This window comes from Takifugu rubripes, chromosome 22 (genome assembly GCF_901000725.2).
Source record: "Takifugu rubripes chromosome 22, fTakRub1.2, whole genome shotgun sequence".
In the NCBI taxonomy this organism is placed as follows: domain Eukaryota; kingdom Metazoa; phylum Chordata; class Actinopteri; order Tetraodontiformes; family Tetraodontidae; genus Takifugu; species Takifugu rubripes.
Window position 1 is genome coordinate 6,162,615 of NC_042306.1, and position 20,470 is coordinate 6,183,084.

The window sequence follows — 20,470 nt, forward strand, 5'->3', positions numbered from 1 at the left end:
TATATTATTGTTGGTGGATGAGGGTTCTATGGAAACAGCAGAGAGGTAACTAAGACTACAACTCTACATCCTGGTCTGGACCCTGGTTTGTCAGGACACTTTGGGTCTAATAAAATTAGCCAAGTTACTAGACATTAGAGAGGCACCATCCCGTGTGGGATGGACACCGTCTCTCCTAATCAGACCGGTTTCCCCCAATAACTGCTCCAATTGTCTACAAAGGACGCCTGGAAGTGATGATATAATTGAAAAGGGTCATAGTTTGTTACTTCAACTGAGTAATTCAACTGAAAGTGGAAAAACTGACTCTGAAGTAAATAGAATCTAGCAAAGCCTGGTTGCCTCAAGGTGCACACCCTTAAAGTTATGCTCTAAAGGACTTTTATTTTACTCTTACTCAGTCTTTTCACATAGGACTTTATTAGCATAGTAACGCTTGTGTTGACAATATTTGCTCTTCCATATCTTTCAGATGGTGATGCCATCTCCAGGTCTAAATGAGTGACCTTAAGTCGATCAATTGCCATTCATTCTGGTTTACCCCCCATGTCAACAACAAAGCTCTTAGAAACCTGCTCCAAAATGGATTAATACATATCCAGATAATGGCAGGTCCTTGAGAGTGTAGCTGTGGAGACCGCAGTGATGAGATGTTGTCACCATGACAACAGCATTGGCAAAATGACTGTCCCTAGCCTGATGAACACCTGTCAACCAGTTTGCTGCTGTATCCTGTAGACACTCCCTTGGAACACAAAGCAGCTGACCATAGAACAACTGAGCAGAGGAGGCTTGCAGGTCCTCCTTGGGGGCCGAACGAAGACTGAGCAGAACCCATGGAAGGCAGTTAACCCAGGTGACATCACTTATACATGCAAAGGATGTATAAGGTGGGCAGAATGGGCAATAAAACGGTTGTAAACATACCCAAAAAACCCTGAAGCAACTTTTTGGTGTCGGAGCAACACCTCCTTGGCAGGAAGTGGGGTGTTGACTCCTTGTGAAGTCAAATGGTGCTCCAGGAAGGTGATAAGGTCCAGCCAAACTGACAAACTCAGATTACGGTAATAAGCCCATGCTCACTCAGTCTGACAAACAGCTGTTGGAGATGCGTGAGGTACTTCTCTGCTGGCGTGTATTGTTTACAATTCTAAAGTAATTGGGGGTCTTTTTTTTTTTTTTTATAGTCATTAGTGACATTAGTGCCATCTGCTGGGCGTAAGTAAAGCAGTACCACGCCATCCTTTTGTTCTTTCGGCCTCCGTGCCCCCCGGGGACATTTGAAAACCACTAATGTAGACTATCATTCCATAATACAGCTTTACTTTAGATATGTGAAAGCTGTAAATCAGGAACTTTGCGAGAAAGACCATCACCAAATTTAAACAACCAGGTATAACAATATATGGTGTCATTTCTTTAAAAAAAAAAAAAAAAAAAAAAAGAAAAAAAAAAGCTTTCTTATGCAATTTGCCTGCAATTTGTCTTTTGCCTGCTAGGGAGATGTAGCTGCATGCATGCGCACTGCAGATTTCCTGTCCTATAACTGATGAACATCATGGAAATCGCAAGCACAATCTACATACATATTACTCTCAGTCTCAGTGCAGAGTACTGTGGAGATTAAAAGCAATAAATCAACATGCGAAAAATTATTTAAACAATTATTCATCTTTCAAATTTAAGGTAAATCAATATTTCATGTTAAAAGATTCTGGAAAAAATTCTGTACCGGATATCACATGGTAAAAGTTAAAACCTAATGAAAACAACCAAAAGCAATTATTTAAAGAAAAGGGCAGGAAACAGCTTACATACAAATAACCACACAAACAAATTACAAAAATGTCATCTCTCAACATTGGGCATTCACAAAATTATCCCGAACATAGATTTTTTTTTTTAAATCGTTGAATTGGAAAGTGCCACTTTAAAAACATATGGCTCTTTACTTTACTTTGACAAATTGTGTGGCAGAAACTGATCTGGACCGCATACAGAATAAATGCGCAAGAGTCAGAGACACTCAGGAAGTCAGCAGGGGAAGTTCAGTGGTTTTTACGTCACAACTTTTATGCTGCTTCTTGTGTGCCGATGCAGAGTGAAGGTAGGAAGATTGTTCACGTTTTTACCTTCTAATTTCTTTTAAAAGCATCTCTGGTTCTGTCTCAAATGTGAGTCCAAAGAAACAGAGTGATGGTGGAGAGAATCAAAACAGTGGCAAGTGCCAGTAAAATGGGAGAGAGTTTGAATGCCAGCTCAATCTTGTACAGTGCTAAACTTCCGCATCAATGAAAAATGGGGGAGCAGGTGCTGGTGGTGGCGTGCAGAGAACCAGTCAGTAATGAAAATGTCCCCTTAGGACCACAGTTCTGAATGGGTCCTCCAGCATACTGCCATTTTGTGGCGTGACTGGAATAAAAGATTCAGAGGTTTGCTTAACAGAATAGGAGAAGTAAAAGGGGAAGGGCGGGGTCTTTAAAAAAAAAAATAAAAAAAATAAAAAATCAAGTGCATAGGTGGAAGTGGAAATCTTTGTATGTAAGCTGTTCATTTGGCATTATTTTATTTTTTTTAGCAGAATTTACTTGCAACATGAAACTGAATCACCTCACATAAATTAGTTATTTCTTTTTTACAGAATGGACAGCGTTGCTTGTTGTGTGCTACCTGCATCCAACAACATGCTCTGAAGTAAAGGAAGCACTGGCAGCAGCAGTCGCATAGTGGTGAAACCTCTGGAATGCACAGTATCTCTGTATCATCCCATTAACAGAGAGGGTCAATTTGAGTCCCAGCCACACAGACCCTCAGACCCCCAGACTTATCTGGATGTGAAGTGGAAAAGCAGACAGGACTAAGATGAGAAGGGTTCGCAGAAAAGGAACAAACAAAGAGAAGGTGTTTGGGTGTGATCTGTTGGAGCACCTGAATGCCTCATCGCAAGAGGGTAAGTGACCCCATGACACAATTAACACTAAAAACTATAATCAAATGGTCACCCAGTGGGTCTCTATTTACAAATTGCAGCATCAGTTGACAAACAATATTTTGAACATTTTTTTCCTCAATATATGTTTGAGAAGGATACAGTGAAATGGCCGACTGGGTGATATTGCCATCATTTGATCATGCTTTGGGTATGATGGAGTGTATTGACTCATAGTATGTTTGTGAGCCAGCTAGCCCCAAATGCTCACATGGGGCCCTGCAATCAATCAATCAATCAATCAATCAATCAATCAATCAATCAATCAATCAATCAATCGATTGATTGCAATGAGATGGTAATTTATTCAGGTGTGTTCACTGCCTCCAAAAGTAGCTGGGATTGGCTCCAGCACCATCACCAAAAGTTGCTCCTAATCTTTCACATTGCTGCTAAAAGTTGCTATTGGTTTAAGGATTAAAAAAAACGTAATATGTATGAATGACATGGGCTGATTAATTTAAGATGGGTAGGAGGAGTAGATTCGACACAGACATTTAGAACTCATTGAAACACTGTTGAAACACTCTTTAAAACCCTTTATGAAAGTGAAACCTCTGTTTACTATGAATGTCTATGAACTATAAATTAAATGCCGTAGGAAATATACATTATGTGTGTGATATTGTTTGTCAGTAATTTAAGTCACTGTGTTTTATACAGTTCCTCATGTACTGCGAAGCTGCAGTGAGTTTGTGGAGACACACGGAGTTGTCGATGGAATCTACAGGTTGTCTGGTGTATCATCCAACATACAAAAACTAAGGTAAACCGTGGGTTCATCTATGGGCCCTACACTATACATGATCTCTTAATTGATACATATGGTGTATTTTGAGTCATAGTCTGATATTGACTGGTTTATATGACCGATGTTATAGGGCTGACTTTGAGAGTGAAGGGACTCCAGATCTAAACAAGGATGTGTACCTGCAGGATATCCACTCTGTCAGCTCCTTGTGTAAAGCTTATTTCAGAGAGCTGCCCAATCCTCTGCTCACATACCAGCTTTATGACAAGTTTGCTGTAAGTATCATTACTATTTTGACTGATTATCTAGATTCCCAATCAAAATAAAACCCATGAACAGCAATAGAAATTAAGATCGAGGCTATCCATACAAAAGTAGACATACAACAAAATATTAATACTTTAGCGCTACTAGTTTACACATTGTTTTGCAGGATGCTGTGGCCATTCAGCTGGAGGAAGAGAGGTTATTAAAGATTAGACATGTGTTAAAAGAACTCCCAAATCTTCATTACAGGTACACTCTAATTACATACATGTCAGTGTCTTCATAGAAATCTTTAAATGTTTCCCTTATCGTGATCAGGACTCTGGAGTATCTGATGCACCATCTTTTGAGAATGGCCTCTTATTCTTCAGAGACAAACATGCATGCCAGGAACCTGGCTATCGTTTGGGCTCCCAATTTGCTCAGGTTTGCTCATGTCTTTGTAGTGTTTGAAGTCTAGCTCTGCTGAAGTGATCTATGGTGATATTGTTTGATATTAGCTGTTTATAGATCATTCTTACAATACAGAATTTAAGCATTAAGCTTTCTTCATTTTTCTCCTAAGTCTGATCTTTTTTTCACCTCCCCAGCTTGAGTTTATTTCTTCAGTGTTAAGTTTTTGCTTCTCACACCAAAAATGGTTGTATCTGTTAAGGTCAAAGGACATTGAGGCATCAGGGTTTAATGGTACGGCAGTCTTCAAGGAGGTCCGAGTTCAGTCGATCGTGGTAGAATTCATCCTCACACATGTCCCTCAACTTTTTCCTGAACAAGGTAGCACATATTAACTTTATTTTTAGAAATGAACAACCATTTTACTAAGCAATACCGCAGTGTGTAAGCTGCACGAAACATCACAGTTGCACCTTCACTGTAACTATTGACATTATATGCAAATGCTCAGGTATATCACATCAGAGAAGGACTTCTCTACCCTTCCCATCAACAGAATCCAATCAGGATGAAGATTCTATCAAGTTCCGGCATACTCAGCCTGTTCTTACTTTTGGTAACATTTGTCCTGGTGATGCCCCCCTACCCATCCGACCATACCATGCAATCATTGAAGGCAGTGAGAAGTAAGTAGAGTCTCTTTTTTCTCTCGAATATTTAAAAAAAAAAATCTGACAAACAAGTCACTTCTTGCAAAATAGGAATAAATCAATAGTGGAATTTGAGACAATCCTCTAACCGCTAAAATAAAGCAGATTTTAAAGCAACACACAACATGTCAGCCATGTCAGCGCCACAGTCCAGCTGACATTTTATACAACCTAACATGGAAAATGTATTTTTATGAGCCTACTGAATATAGCTAACAAGTCAGCAAACAAACAAAAATTACCCAATAAAAAGCATATTCCTCTAATGATTGGGGCACACGGTACCGTGGCCATATGCGACACAGCCTTTTGAACTGGACAGATCATCTAAGCATCTCAAAGGAGATTTCAGACACTTTAGTTCATCTACACACAAAACTGTATTTATCTTTGATATATATTTTAAAAGAATATGAGCTCTTGGTCCCTGCAAGATACCACCTTGACCATTTAAATAACATAAGTGTTCCTTCCAGCATCAACTGTGTACTTGAAAATGCAGACTCTAAAAAAATCATTTAAATAGTTTTCTTACACATCATTTAACAACCTGTTCTTTACCATAGGGTTCTTGCAATGTGTGGTGTATGGAGTGCTAACATTGTAGAGTCAAACATGTTTTTGTATTTGTTTGTGCCTGTATCGTGTCATATTGTACTGATGATGATAATGAGTCAAAGAAAGATTTGATTTTTTTCATTTGGCTCCATAGGAGGAAAGGGTCTCTTAAAGGCAGGAAGTGGATGTCAATCTTCAACATTGGAAGTCGATTCCATGACCCACTACGGAGGCAAAAACATTCTGTTAAAGGTATAAGCACATACATGTCACCGATGGTGTGTACCATTTGTGTCATTGTACATTACAGTTACATCTGAAGCACTGTTTCTCACATTCAGAAAAAGATAGGAATGCTTTAAGACCTGCAAGAAGCATGGATTCTCTGAGCACTCCGTCCTATCCAAATGAAGGTACTTTCATGTATTTCCTAACATCTTAGATTATTTGCAAAGTGTTTATTCAGCCAAAGCTAAATGTTTATATTGATAAATACATTATAAATTCATTAAAGTTCTGGTTGAAGAGACTATTTTTGTTGTGATTTTATAATGAAATCAGATTTTTTTTTTTTTTTTTAAATAAAGGAATTCTATGAACGTAGCATTTTTCTCGTTTTAAAATTAATGTATGAAAAAATGTAAAGATAAATGGGTTAGAAGTTATAATTCATTATAATAACTGAAAGAAAAAAATAAAAAGGTGTGATATTGTTTTAGATACATGTTAAAATACATAAAAATGTAATAATTTTTGTGGACTGCCTGTGACATACAGATTCAATCATAATTTACACTCATGTGTCTTTATCAGGTTCCAGAGGCACTAGCCAGCATCCTTCAAACAAATCGCCTCCCCTCATGACCCCCTCTAGCCATTCTGGGTTGGATACATTCGCGGGTGCCATAGGTAGGAGTGAGTATGCTGTAACGTACCGTAGAGGTACTGGTGCAGTAAGTGCAGGAAACCAGGGCACCTCCGCAGCACTTGACCTTGAAGGGGTCAAATCTCCAAATCATGAAAGTGTCCAGTCCAAATCCCCAGGAGACTCTGCCAAAATGAGCCGAAGAGCAGCTATGCACATTACAGGGCCCACTCTGGTGACTGTACCCCTTCATATCACCACTAACCTGGCATTTGGGGTGTTGCAAAGAGGGGGTGGTGACAAGATCATCCACTATAGCAGAGATAAGGATGGGAAGGACAAGATTACAGATAAGGAGAAAGGAGATGAGGTGGAAATAAAGGACGAAGAGGGAGATAAAAATGACAAGGAGATTTTAATGGAGAGAACAGAAGATAAAGTTGCCTGTGGTGGCATTGAGATAGAGAGAGATGGAATGAAAGAGAAGCAACATGAAGATTGTGGACATAAGCCAGAGATGATGATGGCTGATGTGTTCAGAGAGATGCGACCCAAAATCCTGTCCTCTGACTTTGAGGAAGCGAGTGTTGTCACTCATGAAATGGACCATGATGAAGACAGTGCATACATGGGTAATTGCATTTACTTATTGCCAATCTACTACCAGACATATCCATCCATCCATCCATCCATCCACCCACCCACCATTTGTGTCCTGTGTGCAAATATGTGTATGACAATATATCAGTATATCACAGTGCTACATTGTATCATATTGCATATATACCCTCATTCATTTGGGAAATATCATCCATCTTTACTTTAGACCATGTAAATTTCTGCTTTTTCTTATGTTACATGCCCTGTTAATTATACTAGTATTGTCTCTATTTACAGTTATGAAATCATCAGATTGTGCTGATTTTGCACATGAAGAAATGTTGTCTAATGTTTCAGACAACCTCAATTCAACTGAAGATGACTTGACACTGTCAGGCTATGTTCAAGATAACTTTGAATTCTTGGACCACATGGACTGCAGCGTCCTGGAGCACATGGAATGTACTGTCCCTTATCAGGTCTGAATCACGTGAGGTTTAAACATTATTTTAGTACTTTTTAAGAAAAAGGGTTTAGTTCTATGAGGCACTTTTCTCTTTATTTCATGTCAGGTACACGAGTTCTCTGTTGAACCTCCTGGTCATTCAGATGATGAGTATGAAGTGATGGAGCAGGGTCAGCCCTCACATCATGTCGATGAGCTCCAGAGGCACACAGAATCAAAGTCACCCAAACAGCTCAGCATTGATGCAAATGGCCGACACATTAAATCACTTAGTTTGCCTTACATGACATCACCTATCCATGGACAGGAGGAGTCTGGCTCTGATGATGATGATGATGATAATGATGTAGATGATTACAACAGTGAGGATGAGGAGAACATGTTTGTCAAAAGCCTCCCATCTTATTTCTTTTCAAAGGAACTATCTGGATGTGAACCAGAAATTGAGAGGCAGGAAAAATATTCTCTTGAAATTCATCCTGTAGATGTAGTACAGATCACAGATGATGAAGGCATTAAGCATTCTCCATGTTTGGAATCAACTACAGATAAGATACAGATAGGCATAAAAGATACTGAAGTAAGTGACAGATGGGAGGAAAATAAGTGGTCAAGAACAGAAGATAAAGCTAAAAATCCCCAGGAACAAAGCAAGACACAAAGGTGATTCTCATTTCCTTCATTAGAAATTTTTGAAAACTGTTCTTTTTGTTCCATTCATCATCCACACTAGGCAAAACCTTTATTGCTACAGATTAACTTTTTAAAATTCTGTCTTTATTTTGAAAATATATATAGTGTTGTTTTCAGCTTTGAAATAATCCAAATCATATCTTTAAAATGTGTTTATCCCCTGCAGCACAGTAGCACGGAAGATAAACAGCATCATGGAAGATGCTCGAAGCAGCAACAACAACAATGAGCAACCACTCAACCCAGAGGAATCAACATACTGGTGCAGTATGTATCCCTTGTCAACTGATGGAGAATCAAGTGTCATGGCTGACACAACAGTAAACAAGCAAACAGAAATAGATAATTTCTCTTACAGTGATTATGCAGAGAATTTCCACTCAGAAACTGTGGAGGTTTTATTTATGGAGTCTAAAGACTTTTCTGAAAGTTCACTAGAACCAACTGATAAAGAGGACAGAGATCATGTAAAAGAAATCAATAGATACAAAGATACAGACGATACAATTCAAGACATTGTACCGAATATAAGACCAAATGATGAAAGAATGTACAACCTAGTTTCTAAAGAAAAGATGGAGGTAAGCAGCAAAGAGAACAGTGATATTTTGGATGATCATGTGGATGTTACATGCGAAATTACAAAAGGAGATGGAAGTATGCAGATTGAGATTAAATCTGCAGAACAAAGTGATGTTGCAAAAATGGGAGTGAAGACAGTAAATGTGGAGTTTAATGACGGAGAGACAAGTGAAAGAGAAGTTAGAATAGAAACAGTAAAGGAATCAAGACCTGCCAAAAAGCTTGCAGATTGTGAAATTCAGCTAGAAATTGAGAAAGGGACAATTTTAGAAAAGACAGAGGTCCTAGAGACAAATAAATGGAAAGGTGCCCTTATTGAAAAAAGATGTCAAGACAGAAGGGAGGTATTTTCTGCAGACAATGAAACAAGTGAAAGCGACAGCAGCCCGAATGCAGTGGGAAGAATGGTGGTAATCTCCAAACATCCCAAAATTTATCAAGTAAAAGCAGTACCGGTTGTGCCTCCGAAGCCACAGCACTGCAGAATCACTGCCTTGAACCTCCGCCAACAGCAGCAGCAGGAACAGCACAGAGACAGACTAGACTCTGACATAGGGAAGGAAGCCATGATGAAGGCTGTGATGCAGCAAGATGACATCTGTGAAGGAGAACATGAGAAAGACAGAGACAATGGGGGCAGAGAGAAAGAGAAGCCAAAACTCAGTGGAGGTGAAAGAGAGGGGGGGAAAGATGTGAGTAGGAACAGTCCACTCAGCATGTATTTTGATGAGGCTGTTGCTATAGCAACAATGAGACGTGAAAAAGAGAAAGAGTGTGAAAAGGAAAGGCAGAGGGAGTGGGGAAATGAAATGCAGTGAATTTGGTTGTTAAATATGTGAAGCATTAAATGGTGTATTTTCCCAAAACTGACTGTATAAAAATTCTCAGATACTTAATGCATTTTTACTTTTTATTAGATAGCTATTTGCTGTTAGATTAAAAAAAACCTTGTGAGATAATCTGAATTTATTGTTATAGACTCACTTTTCTAATTCCCATATAAACAAAACAAAACTTCAATGAATACAGATTTGTGTTTAAATGTTAGGGTGAAACTAATTATAGTCATTAATATGAACTGTTAAATTTAAAAATAATTATAATCATTAATATGAACTGTTTTATAGCATTCATTAAATACTTAAGACATAGATTTGTATAAATAATATTATACAATAATATTATTTATACTGAGAAGTATTTATACATTATACAAATATAATGAATGAGCCTATAACTGTGAATAAAAGATGTTTTGCAACTTCTTTCATATACTGTATTATCGATCTTTACGCTTGTCCCTTGAATAATCTATATATGATGTATCAATACAATTTATTATCTCAAATCATTAAAAAGATGCTGGTGACTCAATCCCCTGCAGAGGACAGGTGGACAGATGGAGAATCCTCCCATATGGACTTGGTCCTGTCTATGATGTTTACTCCTCTTTGTTCGTGGTTCTGGGTTTATGATTAGAGTTCTAGGTTTCTGTAAACTGTCTAGAGACAATCTTGGTTGTAACTGAACTGAATTATTTTATATCTGTCTCTCAGCAAAATCTGTTTACTATAAGCTATGTTGTGTTTTACTGTAAATGAAAGATTTTTTTTTCGATTTTTGCAAAAATACTTTATTCACAATCTACACAGGGACACAATCGCCCTGCCTAGAGACACAAATTTGACAATAGATAGATAAATAAATAAATAAATAAATATAAATAAACCGTAGTACAATTATCCCACAAGGGGGTGTGAAAAGTGCAAATCTTCTGTAGCAGTGCATAGTACATCCTTGTGACGCCATATATTGTGGAATTGGCCGAGATCGTTTATTTTCTAAAAACCAAACTCCAACCTCAGCCTACACCGGACATTGCAACGCCACACAGAGGCGGCCTCGCTATCTCCGTTTTTTGGTATTTTGTTATTTCTGGAGATGTATATTGCCATCTTGGCTTCTCCACAAATAAAATTTAGGAGCTGCCACTTGTTCCGAGCAGCTTTATTATACCCTGCACCAAAAATAAATGTTTTAATCAAAAAAGTTTTGTTAAAACCATTAAAAACACCTTTTACGACATTAAAAAGCACAGTGAGCCTCTCACACTCACTGTATGCATGAAATGCAGTCTCTCGCCCGGAGCAGAACGGGCACTGGTCCGACACAGCAGTATTCATTCTAGAGAGAAGAGGGTTCGGTGCAACGTAATGTGAGATCCTCCACTGGAGGTCCCCGGTCCTCTTCTTCAGGGGCGGCTTGTAGAGAACCCTCCAGCAGGGGCGGGCTCCATCCCCTCCCAGCCGATCAGCCCACACGCTGGTGCGCCTGTTTGACAGTTCTCTCCTGTTTAGTACCCTCACGCAGTTGTAGTACAGGGTCTTCTTATCGACTGCTAGTAGGGAGAAAATCTTTGATGAGCTGAGGAGAGGACCGTCCAGATCCCCGAGACGGGCGGCCAGCCTGATTTCTGGGAAGGGGTCGTCGCTGTCAGGTTCGGTCCCCTGGCTGTAGTCCACAAGGAGAAACAGGCTCTCGCTCTGAGGTCTGAGGTCCGACACAGTGCTGCCGTCAGTCTCGGCGTGGCTTCGGCCGAGATGTCCAGCCTGGCTCCGTCCAGACAATACAGAGAGTCAGAGCTTTTTCTTTTTTCAACTTAAAAAAGGGCCCATGCTTTAACAACACTTTGTTTAAAAAAATAGGTAGACCATTTAATTTAGCAAATTTAAAGTCAGTTAAGAACAGAGCGTCATCCAGCCCCAAGTTACTCACCTGTCTGAAGACACACCTGGCCACATCTCTCCACATTAGGTCCACTGGCCCTGTTAAAAACCTCTGTACAAACTGGATTCTAAAAGTGGCGGTCCTGCTGGCCAGGTGGATGAGGCCCCATCCTCCCTCCTCTCTAGGCAGGTACAGCACCCCCTGCTGGACCCAATGCTTGCCGTTCCAGAAGAAAGCCAGAACTCTTGTCTGAACTTGTGCTAACAAACCTGAGAGGGGCTCCATTCAATTGAGCCGGTGCCAAAGCACAGAGGCCACCAGGTTGTTGAGGACAAGAGTTCTGCCTCTGTACGACATGCGGGGGAGAAGCCACTTCCATTTTTGAATTTTCCCTTCTACTTTTTCTAATGTGTTTCTTTCGGTTTCATCATTTCCAAGAAAAACACCCAGGTACTTTAGGCCTGTCCCTCCACCAGGCAAGGTCCTTGATTCATTAAGTTGATTCATTAAAGCTAACATACTCCTCCTCCTGAAGCCAGGTCTCAGGAAGATAGAAGATAAATCAATGAGATGATCATCAGACCATGCACTAACAGGGATTTACACAGTCCATGTTTAACTATGCTTTTAGGTTCTATTTGTGCTTTGACATTGATTTTAATAAGATTATTGTGACTGACCACTCCCTTGCTCTGTGCTTGGTGACCATTTAATCATGGGACAGAAACAACATCTACAGTGCTAAATGTGTTATGGTTGGTGGATGAATGTTCTACAGATTCAGCGGGGAGATGTGTAATCAATCAGTCAGTCAGTCAGTCAGTCAATCTTTATTCATATAGCGTCTGTTACACTCAAAATTGTTTCTAGGCGATTTACAGAATCCCAGGGCCTGACTCCCAACAAGCAACAATGGCAAGAAAAAACTCCCCTTTAACAGGAAGAAACCTTGAGCAGGACCACGCTCGTGTAGGGGGACCCTCCTGGGTAGAGAGAGGAGGACAGGTGTACAGTTAGATGAGGGAATAGGCAGACATCATAGAGATACATTAATAGTACAAGCTGCTGGTATAAAAGTAGAGTGGGTCAGCAGGGTCAAAGGTCGGCAGGCCAGCAGACAGCTATAAAGACGGCTAGACCTGTTGATGGATACAGAGAGGTGGGGGGAGGGGGAGAGAGAAGCAGAGTTGTAAGACTGCAACTCTACATCCTGGTCTGGACCCTGGTTTGTCAGGTCATTTTGGGTTGATTAAAAGTGACCAAATCCCTAGAAATGAGAGAGGCACCATCCTGGGTGCAATGGACACATCTCTCCTAATCAGGACACATGGTTTTTGGGGGATCACCGTGACAACCAGGGACGAAGCAACAACATGCGATTAACATTCTGGCCAGATTGGGGACAATTGGCACACATCAACTAGACAAGAAAGATCTCTTCTGAAAACTTTCTAATTGGAGCTTGAACCAAGCACCCTCTCCTTCTCAGTTAAAGTATTCATTCAGTTAAAGTATTCAATGTTAAAGTATTCATGAAATTAATTTTGTTTTGTTTGTTTTTTGGGGGCAGTGATGAGTTTGGGTAGAAATCTTTGAGAGACAGGAGTAGGTGTGAGAGACACTATGCAGAGCTCCAGTTGCAGAGAACAGAGTCCCCAGTGATTGTTTATTTATGTTAATATTGTGTATTTTGACTATATATAAAGTTGAAATATTGACTTTAGGCCTTTTACAAGGTAGGCGTGCCTTCGTGATCTTATTAATTGCATTTGTGCAATTTGTTTCAAATGTATAGAAATTATTTTTTTTGAAATTTTGATTCATTGAGAGAAAACAATGACGCATTTTGTTCAAAATTATCGAGTTCAACATCATTATCTAAATATATTATTGATTCAGTTTTGTCTGGCTCACAGATACAGGACATTGGTTCCACAGATCTGGAGAAGGGCAGCATTTTCCCTGATCACATGTTTTAAAAAAATGATTTCTATTGTGAAGTCCATTTTAAATAAATAAATAAATAACGAATCACTAATATTTATCGGGTATGTTGTCATTGTGGTATCCTAACAGATGATTGACTCAGAAAATAAATACTTTTTGCATATTAATACAAGTGATTGGCAATAGGAATGTTTTGATGGGTTGAGCATGCTCTCTTCAAAAATAAAAAGATCCACTTCTAATTGGTTACATTACAGAATTAGTTTTTGATTTAATCTCCAGTTACTGCAGATCGCCTAGATATAGTCTTAAAATAAAACCAACATTCTCAAACCCTATGTTCACTAAGCCAACCCTATGCTAACTTTGTTTGCTAAACTTTTATTGTATGGTGATGAGATAAAAAAAATAAAAAAAAATAAAACGGCTTTCGACCTTGTATCTTTTCTTGATCTAGGTACGGTAATATGCGCGTCCCGTATTTACGGTATTTGTGTCATCACTTCCGTGTCTTTTTGTGCTAATAAGATAGGGCTAGCTGAGGACATTAATGCTGCTCACACATCATTAGCTTGCTCACAATAATGGTCCAACAGCAATATTTTAGTTATTCGATGGACATGTGTTTAACTTTATCGTGACTTTCCCCCCAGTTACTTAGTGTTTTCTATATTTATTTTAAACAATGTTAAGCACTGTTGCTTTACGGGCTCAGATTTCTTCCATAATCGATGCCTTATCCAAAGCCGCCGTGACAGAAATCGTCAAAGTTTTTGAAGATGGGATGGTCGTGATGCGGCTAGAAGTGTGTCGGCGTGACAGTGAGATTAAGAAACTCAAGACTAACCTCGAGGTTCTGCACAACGAACTGAGAAAAGTACAGGGAAGAGTGACTCTACATGCTGACACTGGCAGAGCTGGTGAGATCTGCTCTTATGTTGCGCAAACGGAGAACTGTTGCAACTCAGATGATCACCTTGTGAAGGACGCATTTTTTGTTTTGGGTTCAATAAGGACAGATGTGGCGTCAGGCTTTTCTCTGACCTTTTTTCTTCACACTATACAAGGTCTATGCAAACCGTGCTTGTACATTTAATACATTTAAGTACTTCAGGAATGTTTAACTAATAGATTTTAGTCAGGTAGCATTGATATGGATAACTTTTTCACTAACCAAATCTGAAATATACTCATTTAATGCCCTATTGCAGTCATACCTTTATATGTCTGTTGGTGATTATCAAAGTCAGATCATGCACAGCATAGTTATACTGCTACTTACAGTACTAATAGGAATTTAGTTTGAGTGTTTTCCTAACTAGAACATTCCATATCAAACATCAGAGGGTGAAATAAACTTTGGAAGGGCATCAGTTTACTTTTTTGACTGTTATCTGAAAATGCTCTGTACCACTTATGTGCAGGCTTTGTTTAACTATGAATAGTCACTAGTAATAATTGTTTTACTGTTACTAACAATAAAGTCCGACTGTATTGTACCTCTGATTACCAGTATGATTCCATCTTTACAGGTAATGGGACTGATGCTCCTGATGAGCAGGCATTACCTGAAGTACACACAGATGAGGACCAAAACAGTCCATCCCTGCCTCAAGTGCAGGTCAAATGTGAAACTTTGAAAGGAGCAAATAATGAAGCCACTATCCAGTCTGATCTGCCAACCTTGTACCAACCGTCAAACACTGATTGGAGAATGACACAAAGTCAGCCGGAAATCAACAACCCAGATTATTTGAATATAGCAAGTTTAGTACCAAACTCCACAATGTGTCTTCCAGAATCCCCTCTGGACCCAAGAATGGGTGCTCCCTCCATTGGCTCGGATGGCTTTCAGCATGGAAAATTCGGCCATAGTTTTCTAGGCTTGGATCAGTATCGTACTTTACATAACACAGTACGGAGGAGGACAGTGAAGAGGCTGATGTTTAAAAAAGGCTTCATCTGTCCATACTGTGGTAAATGTTTTGAGCGAGCTGGGCACCTGGAGAGGCACAAAAGGATTCACACAGGTGAGAAGCCATTCTGCTGTGAGATTTGTGGAAGGCGCTTCAACCAGAAAAGCAGCCTGAAGGAGCACATGAAGATTCACAGAAGAGGTAAGTCAATCATCCGGCACTAATATTCCTTTCATCTGTATCGCAATGCTTTTAGGTACTTTACTTGAACAACTGCAATTTATGGTTTATTAAACTTAAACAATAACTTTAATTAATTTTCCAATATCTATTTTCCTCATGTCAGTATTTTTTTTTTTTCTTTTGCTGGTATCTGAATAATTTGGGTGCTTTTACGATGTCACTGCTTAGATTGGATGCAAATAAGGCCTGAACTCATGATGCAGGATTCTTTCAGATTTGCCCAAATCTGAAAGAATTAGTGAATAGTTATGGTTAAACTATTGTTTTTGACTCCATGTAAACAAGGGAGCTGAAAACGGTAAACAGCTATTGCTGGTAACTGTGCTAGGATTGTCATCACACTTCAACAAAATGTAGAGTTCCTACAATATTCCGGCCAGTGGAGACACATTTGTTAAATTCGCCAAGGACAGTATCAATCACTAATGTTCCATTGAACACTGCTCACTACTGGCCTGGCATGCTTGCCATAGCGGTTTCAGTCGTTATCATGAATCCTCGTTTTAACACCGTCTCTGTGTAAACACAGAGCAAATTTGAAAACACAAAGGATGAACTTTTGTGTTTCTTGTGACAACGTTATTGTTTAAACGTGTTCTGTTTTAGCCTGCGGGCTGAGTAAAAGACAATCATCCGCTGCAAAATGTTAATAAAATAGGACAGTGATGTTTGTTTTTATCCGTTGCTTAAAGTTTAGGTAAACGCCTTTGTTGGACCATAAAAAAGCAGAAGCTGATGAGCTGAATAATACCAAACATTCCATGGAATTTCAACACCCAGCTGATGTGAAATCCTTATGACATTTTTTTTTTTACTGTGAAAAATTTAGTTTAAAAGGTTAAATAAATTACAGTATAACATTGATTCCTGGTGTGCATCATCACAATAACTGATATTTTTAAAACAAGGTTTGGTGAACACTCATAAGTAAATATTAGAAAGAGAAAAATTCTGACATATATTATGAATCCAGATCCTCATGGCAAAACGTTAGCATGTAACCATTATAAACGCATCATTCTGATTCACCTTGTTATGGTAATTCATCAAGGTCTATCAGAAAGATGACAGGGCTGAAAGAAACCTAAACATGTTATTTTAATAATCCTGTTTCCAGTATTTGCTATTATTTTGCAGGCCTAAATGGAGCTGGAGTTTAATGTGATTATTTATGCTTTAACAGGTATTCTGCCCAGAACAACTGAGATCCAAGAGTGTGAAAAGACAGCAGAGCAGAAGCTACATGCAGACCTTCAACCAGAAGAAGAGTGCCAGATAGCTAATGATAGCTTTGCAAAGAATATGGACATGCTAAAACCAGATGTGAGTGTAAAGAATGAGCCTGCTGAACAGCAAATAAACCAGCCACTGATGAATGGAGGAACCGAACAGACCTTGAGCATTGATAACATAGATGAAAATTTCACATTAGACAGAAACAATGAACAATGGATTTCCACATTACGAGGACAAAACAGCTCAGAGAGCAGCAGTGCAGAATACCTCAGGAGCTCGCCGCAGATGTCTTCTCATTTACTGCCTTCAGCAGTTGACACTTCTTGTAGTACATTTTCCTTTTCTGGCAAATCATACAGGGAAATGAAACAGACAATGATCTCACAGACACCGTATGGCTCTTCAGAAACACTAGTGATGACAAATGAAGCAGGCTTGCAGGGAATGGTGGGCTCCACAGGAAATCACCATCAACAGAGCGGAAGCTGGTCTTTTCAGGTGTTTCAACAGAAGAAATCATTTGTCTGTACCTACTGCGGCAAAGTCTTTGAGCGCCATGGCCACCTTGAAAGGCACTTGCGAATTCACACTGGGGAGAAGCCCTATGGTTGCCATATCTGTGGCAGATGCTTTAATCAGAAGAGTAGTCTCAAAGGCCACATGAAGACACACAGAAATGGTAAGACATTTTTGACTGACAGCATCCAGACATTATTGTAGCTCTGTGAACTTTAGCAACCGTTAAGTCTGAATTGCTGGTCTTGGTGATTTATAGGTTCATATCTTCAGTTCTTTGTCAGTGCTACAAAACATCTAATAATGGAAAGTAATTAGTTTATCTAATGTCTGGTCTGTGTGGAGTGGCAATAATTGCTAGTGTTGCTCCGCAGCTCTCATATAAAACAGATTTTGATTTACATGGTTTCACCAACACTCCTTGCTCCATTTGTAAACAGGGGAGAACATGGAGGCGATTGAGGCCAATCATCTGATGCTTCCTGTATCTGAAGACAACCTGAACAGTCTTAAAACTGGAGTGGGAGTTTTAAAAGAACATGTGCCAGGCTCTACCCAAAGTGAGCAAACACTGAGGATTAAATTGGAGCCACATATGGAGGATTACCAAACACTGAGTCCGTTAGGGACCAATAATTGCCCAGCAAAATCAGAACATCATCAACTGTGGACAATTGGGCTAGATACACATGCTGACATCACTGAACAAAATATCTGTGCACTTTTACCTGATGACGTGCGTCCAAAAAGTCGTACTTGTGAAGCAGTTGAAAAGCAGCAGGAATGTACCTCCCCCAGGAAGAGTCTGCCTTTTGTAGAGCACAAACCCAGTGAAGAACTGATAACCAGTGATCATCTAGTCATGGGAATGCAGTCGACATCTGACTTAACTCTAGCACCTGAAGTGCAAGATCATACTATGAAACAGGAAGTAGCTGTTCATGATTTTACCATAACAAATGACAAGGGAGATGTTTTTGAAGTAAATCTGATTCCATCAGGTGACCATGAGGATCGCAGTGAGCAGCACTTCTCTGGAAACAATTGCTTTATATGCTCATCCTGCGGGAAAAGCTTTGAGAGTTTCAGTTTATTCCAGATGCACCAGTGTAACAACCTCACATAACTTTCATTCAGCTCCAAATACGCAGAAAGATGTTCAGTTAAATGAGTATCTAAAAACTGCAAAGCCTTGTTTACACTACACTGCCTTTCGAGGCAGCAGGTTGTTGTGCTGTTCACATTACACGACTGGTCGAGAGTCCTGAGGCCAGTGGGGTGTTCACACTACATGACTGGTTGATGACTGGGGTTTTCACACTATATTTTTCACTACAAACCTGGATGTGGAGCAGAAAATAATTTGACATAGTAATTTGTGAATTACTATGTCAAAAATAAAAGAAGAATAGACTATGATCCTGGTTGTTTATACTGCCTCTACTGCTGTTCTGGACGCTTATGCAATTCCCACCAAGCCCCGTGTCCCCATTGTGCCAGATATCCAGTTTTCATCAGTGACTCAGAGTCAACCCCTGTAGTGCTGGGCAGCCCAGTCGTAAGGTCATGACTGGTTTTTGCTCTCCTCTCCCAAATTGGAGACAGAACCCCAGGACTCATGGGCAGATGACAAAGAGGCACGTAGTGTGAACAGCATGGAGACCCGACAATGCAAAAAGTTGCGTAGTGTGAACAATGCCTAATTTGCATGTTGAGGAAAGTCTGCATGATTTTTAAAATCAGCTTTACCCCAAACACACCCCAAAATCAAAACTGGAATGCAGAGGAAATGCAGTCACTTTTCTAAATGGCACTGATTCCTTACAAACCGTACATCTTTTGACCTTTGCCCAAGTTGGCCTTTAGAATACTTACTTACTTGACACCAGACAAAGCCTAAATAGCTGTGTTGAATTTATAGTTTATGTTAATACTGCTTTTCAGACTCATTTCTCCTCACAGACTTGTTTGTTCTGTAAGATGCTAGTAATTTAACATAAAATGGTTTTCATACACACCAGTTAAGGTAAGACTAATTTAAAACCTGTGCTGTTCAACGGTAGTGGAATTGCTCGTTACCTAGTTGAAATGGCAAATCATGCTTGTTCAGTTCATTGTTCATATGACCAGAACTTTGTGATCTTTTAAAAAGAAAATTTACATTTGTGTGTATTTTCTGTGTGTCAGGCCAACATGTAGCAACCCCCTCATTAACACAAAGGATAACCTCCAACAGTGGCTTTAATCAAATGTAAGAACCATGTGTAATCTGTAAATATTCAGTGATATTTTGAAATTTAATATTAGGAGCATTGGTAGCTCAGTGTGTGTTGGACTGGTCTGAGAAGCAGAGGGTTCTTGGTTCAAAACTGGCATGGACAAAACTTTGATGGTGTTTTGGCTTAAGCTGGTTACCAAACCTCCAAATGCTCATATAGAGCCCTGCAATAGTATGCAACTCATTCAGAGGTGTACCCTACCTTTGCCCATATGAAGCTGTGATCAGCTCCATTTGGGCCATAATGAGGGATGCTCCCGAGTAGATGAAACCAGCTGTTGGCTAAGAGAGAAAAGAAATGCATCTGATTTTCCTCAATGAGTTTACTTGAATTAACACTTCCAACAGCATCTTCCCTAGAAGGATAATACAAAAGCATATGGGAACTTTTTCACATGGGAATCAAACCTTTATACAGTACTATTAAAAGCTTTTGGACAAAAGACAATGTAAAATATATTTGGCAGCATTTTAATTCCCTATGAAAGCAGTATTACATAAAGTGCAGTATTCGTAAGAGTATATTTTGTACTGGGGTCTAAAGACCCAGGGGATAAAATAGTTTTTGTTAATGAACCGTTATTTATGAATATTAATAATAAAAATAAATGTGTGTTAGCTTCAACATAAAATCCAAACCTAAAATATTTTTTCTGTATTGTAAAAAAGATTTCAAGTAAAATTTGTCACATGTCAAATGGTAACTGCTGTAGTAATGTAAATTCTTTTCTGC

At 39.3% G+C, this 20,470-nt stretch overlaps 2 protein-coding genes across 6 annotated transcripts; both read left to right on the forward strand.

Annotated features, from left to right (window-relative positions):
- The first annotated feature begins 605 nt into the window (after positions 1-605).
- On the forward strand, positions 606-10,139 carry si:dkeyp-68b7.12 (uncharacterized). 4 transcript variants are annotated; one of them, XM_029830570.1, is made up of 14 exons: positions 606-856; positions 2,642-2,950; positions 3,653-3,755; positions 3,871-4,015; positions 4,174-4,256; positions 4,326-4,433; positions 4,663-4,781; positions 4,912-5,086; positions 5,823-5,920; positions 6,010-6,081; positions 6,482-7,165; positions 7,431-7,612; positions 7,706-8,262; positions 8,459-10,139. In XM_029830570.1, the coding sequence occupies exons 2-14, from the start codon at positions 2,863-2,865 to the stop codon at positions 9,690-9,692; spliced, it is 3,648 nt and encodes a 1,215-aa protein (XP_029686430.1). In that variant the 5' UTR covers positions 606-856; positions 2,642-2,862; the 3' UTR covers positions 9,693-10,139. The 4 variants fall into 4 exon arrangements, with proteins under 4 accessions (XP_029686430.1, XP_011617853.1, XP_011617855.1 ...); XM_011619551.2 differs by lacking the exon at positions 606-856 and adding an exon at positions 1,955-2,107; XM_011619553.2 differs by lacking the exon at positions 606-856 and adding an exon at positions 1,955-2,107 and having other exon boundaries at positions 7,491-7,612.
- A 2,541-nt stretch (positions 10,140-12,680) lies between these two features.
- Positions 12,681-20,441, forward strand: LOC105418810 (zinc finger and SCAN domain-containing protein 2-like). Of its 2 annotated transcripts, XM_011619548.2 has the most exons (5): positions 12,681-14,468; positions 15,081-15,272; positions 15,348-15,665; positions 16,891-17,622; positions 17,900-20,441. In XM_011619548.2, exons 1-5 carry the CDS (start codon positions 14,234-14,236, stop codon positions 18,583-18,585), a joined length of 2,163 nt encoding a protein of 720 aa, XP_011617850.1. In that variant the 5' UTR covers positions 12,681-14,233; the 3' UTR covers positions 18,586-20,441. The 2 variants fall into 2 exon arrangements, with proteins under 2 accessions (XP_011617850.1, XP_011617849.1); XM_011619547.2 differs by having other exon boundaries at positions 15,081-15,665.
- The last annotated feature ends 29 nt before the right edge of the window (positions 20,442-20,470 follow it).